This window comes from Citrus clementina, unplaced genomic scaffold (genome assembly GCF_000493195.1).
Source record: "Citrus clementina cultivar Clemenules unplaced genomic scaffold, Citrus_clementina_v1.0 scaffold_3, whole genome shotgun sequence".
NCBI classification, from domain to species: Eukaryota; Viridiplantae; Streptophyta; class Magnoliopsida; order Sapindales; family Rutaceae; genus Citrus; species Citrus x clementina.
In genome coordinates this window covers 40653409-40656539 of record NW_006262339.1, presented here as the reverse complement: position 1 = coordinate 40656539, position 3131 = coordinate 40653409, and the positions used below count along the sequence as shown (strand labels likewise).

The 3131-nt window shown below is 36.5% G+C and overlaps 1 protein-coding gene across 1 annotated transcript; it reads left to right on the top strand.

Annotated features, from left to right (window-relative positions):
• Window positions 1-1734: 1734 nt before the first annotated feature.
• LOC18049411 (germin-like protein subfamily 1 member 17) lies at window positions 1735-2726 on the top strand. Its single transcript, XM_006443244.2, has 2 exons — window positions 1735-1896; window positions 2005-2726. The coding sequence occupies exons 1-2, from the start codon at window positions 1773-1775 to the stop codon at window positions 2553-2555; spliced, it is 675 nt and encodes a 224-aa protein (XP_006443307.1). The 5' UTR covers window positions 1735-1772; the 3' UTR covers window positions 2556-2726.
• The last annotated feature ends 405 nt before the right edge of the window (window positions 2727-3131 follow it).

Here is a 3131-nt window from a genome sequence, read left to right as displayed (position 1 = left end):
CATTTAAAATTGTAAAGGCGCAAATGTAAAGGTTTTGATTTTTAGATTTTTTAAGTTAAAAGTTAATATTTATTCTCAAAGTTTCTGGCAAAAAATAAATAAATACGTTATTCAAATTCATGCATTTAAATTTATTTAAAATTCATACAAAATATAAATATATTATGATAAAATACTATCTTATTTATATTCTTTGAGATGTTCATTATATATTTAACATTTAAAATTGTAAGGACACAAATGTAAAGGTTTTGATTTTAGATTTTTGAAGTTAAAAATAACTTAATATTTATTCTCAAAGTTTGTGACAAAAAATAAATAAATACGTTATTCAAATTCATGCATTTAAATTTATTTAAAATTCATACTAATTTAAACTTATTCAGATCTTAAATAAAAAACAAACAGCAAATAATATATAACGGTACAATCCCAATGCAGGGGATCAATTACATAAGGAAAATGCTAAGTATCAAGAAGAATGAGAGAGAGCTGAGAGAATGAAGCATGTACTGAGAGAAGAGAGAGAGAAAAAAAGCTGACAAAAAAGAGAGATGAAGCAAAACGGCAACCTAGATTGTAGTTTCTCTCAGCTTTGTCTCGTTCTTCTAGTCATATAGTAGCACTCACTGCATAATTAAAGCGTCAAAAAGAATTATTCTCTTTGAGTGCTGCTAGATGGCTAGAAGAACGAGAGAAAGCTGAGAGAAACTACAATTCAGGTTTCTGTTTTGCTTCATCTCTCTCTCTTCTGTCAACTTTTTCTCTCTCTCTCTTCTCTCAGCACATGCTTCATTCTCTCAGATTTCTCTCATTCTTCTTGATACTTAGCATTTTCCATTCTCTTTTATTCCAATATCCCCCTGATTATATAACAAACGAAGGTAACTAATTTTTATCAAAAAAATAATGAGCTAGCCGGTCGGTAAACCTCGGGCAGCCATTAAAGTTGAAATGATATTATATCAATTGAGATTGTAGAAGGATATCTCTAACAAAAAGTGCCGACTCCAGCTTCTAATTAACGTGACCACAGAAAATAAGATGGAAGACTTTTGGTTCCTTTCTGATCCTAGTCTGTTTTCTCTTGAAGCAGATGATTTGTGACTTTAACACGTAATGAAAAAAACACGTGCATCATTGACTTGGTAAAGCATTAATAGAACTAAAAATGGTTAAAGAAGCTACGAAAGTTGCTATGAAAAGAAAAAAAAAAAAAAGCCTAATCTTGCTTCTCCATTAAGTCCAACGACAAACCAATCAGGTCCGGAAACATCGATATCTACAGAACATGACTCTCAACTGTTAGTCTGTTGCCAAAGACGTGAATTTCCTTCTCACCCATTTTCATACATTCTTCAACTCGTTTCTTTCCAATGAGTTGAGTAAATTGAAGGAAAGCACAATGTCAATTGAAAAAATGATCGAGAAAAAAGGAAAAAGCAGTAACGTGTATAACTTGGTAAGGGAGAGAAAGGAAGAAGATGAGACACTTAGAGATAAGATTTGACGACGAGGGAGAGAGAGAGAGGAAGAAGATGAGAGGAAAAAATTATGTTTTAAGATGAGAGGAAAAAATTACCGAACAGGCCCTAAGAAAGATAACCAATGAGGACTCTGTTAGTCTTCTCCTGCTTCGAGGACTAAGAAATTGAACTCACAGACTCGTTCATGGACTCCGTTCTATAAATAGGCTAGGTTCCCTCGCTATATTCTCAAATCCCAACACTTGATTAAAGTTTGAGATAAGTACGTCCTGTTAATTAATCACCATGAAGGCAATTCAATTTCTTATAGGTTTTGCTCTCTTGGCTTTGGCTTCTTCTTTGGCCTCTGCCTCTGACCCTAGCCCTCTTCAAGATATCTGTGTAGCCATCGAGGACCCGAAGGATGGTGGTACGTAAGCTGAACTAACGAAACATATAAATTTCAATAAAATTTGTGCTGCTACTTAATTATTCTTTTTTTCCCCCTTTGTGTGTGTATGTGTGTGTGTTCTTGTAGTGTTTGTGAATGGGAAGTTCTGCAAGGACCCCAAGCTTGCGAGAGCAGATGATTTCTTCTTCTCAGGGCTAGACAAGCCTGGAAACACAGCAAATCGACTTGGTGTTGATGAAACAGATGCAAATGTTGAGCAAATTCCAGGACTCAACACCCTTGGCATATCAGCATTCCGCATTGACTATGCGCCATATGGCCAAAGGCCACCTCATATTCACCCCCGTGCCAGTGAAATCCTGCTGGTCCTGGAAGGAACTCTTCATGTCGGTTTTGTGACATCAGACCAGCTAAATAACAAACTCATCGCAAAAGTTCTGAATAAGGGAGATGCTTTTGTGTTTCCAAAAGGTTTGATTCACTTCCAATTCAACGTTGGAAAAACAAATGCAGTTGCCTATTCTGCTCTAAACAGCCAGTTCCCCGGTGAAATTACCATAGCCGACGCGGTCTTTGGAGCTAATCCTCCAATCAATCCCGATTTTCTTGCCAAGGCATTCCAGTTGGACCCGAAGACAGTGAAAGATCTTCAGCATAAGTTCATTAATGGCGATTAGGAGAAGGAATTAATGAGCTTTTAATATAAATGGCCTCTTCACTAGTGGCTTTATTGTTTTAGCTCTAGATTATCATATCTTAATTAATGTAAAAAAAAAGCTCTCTCATGAACCTCTCTTCAGGCTGATTGTAGCCATGTAATAAACATAATTTATGGTTGGTTTTATTTAGCAGCTAAGCCTTTCCCATGCCTCTCCTTATACATATATTTTTTCCGTACACACACACACACACACACATATATTAATTAATCTCTTCATTACTTTTTGTTATGCAAAATCTGATGTGAAACAGATTCTATTGAGCCCCAAGATCAATTGGTAGATGACTAGTTGATGTCGCTTGATAAGAGCAATCACACATAATGTTGAACATTTGCATGCATGTAGCAAGCAATTGCATGTAGGGATGGCAATGGGGAGGGGAGGGGAGGGGACCAATCCCCCCGTACCCATCCCTGATATTTTGCGTATGTCCCCGTCCCCGTCAGAATTACTTGAGAGAATCTACATCCCCTCCCCGAATAATAATAGGGGATCCCCAAGGGTCCTCAATCCCCGAATAACTAATACATT

Excerpts from the sequence above, each read along its gene's own strand:
- LOC18049411 (XM_006443244.2), top strand. The coding sequence starts at position 1,773 with ATGAAGGCAATTCAATTTCTTATAGGTTTTGCTCTCTTGGCTTTGGCT. Across the intron at positions 1,897-2,004 it reads CGAGGACCCGAAGGATGGTG|TGTTTGTGAATGGGAAGTTC; the intron begins GTACGTAAGCTG and ends GTGTTCTTGTAG.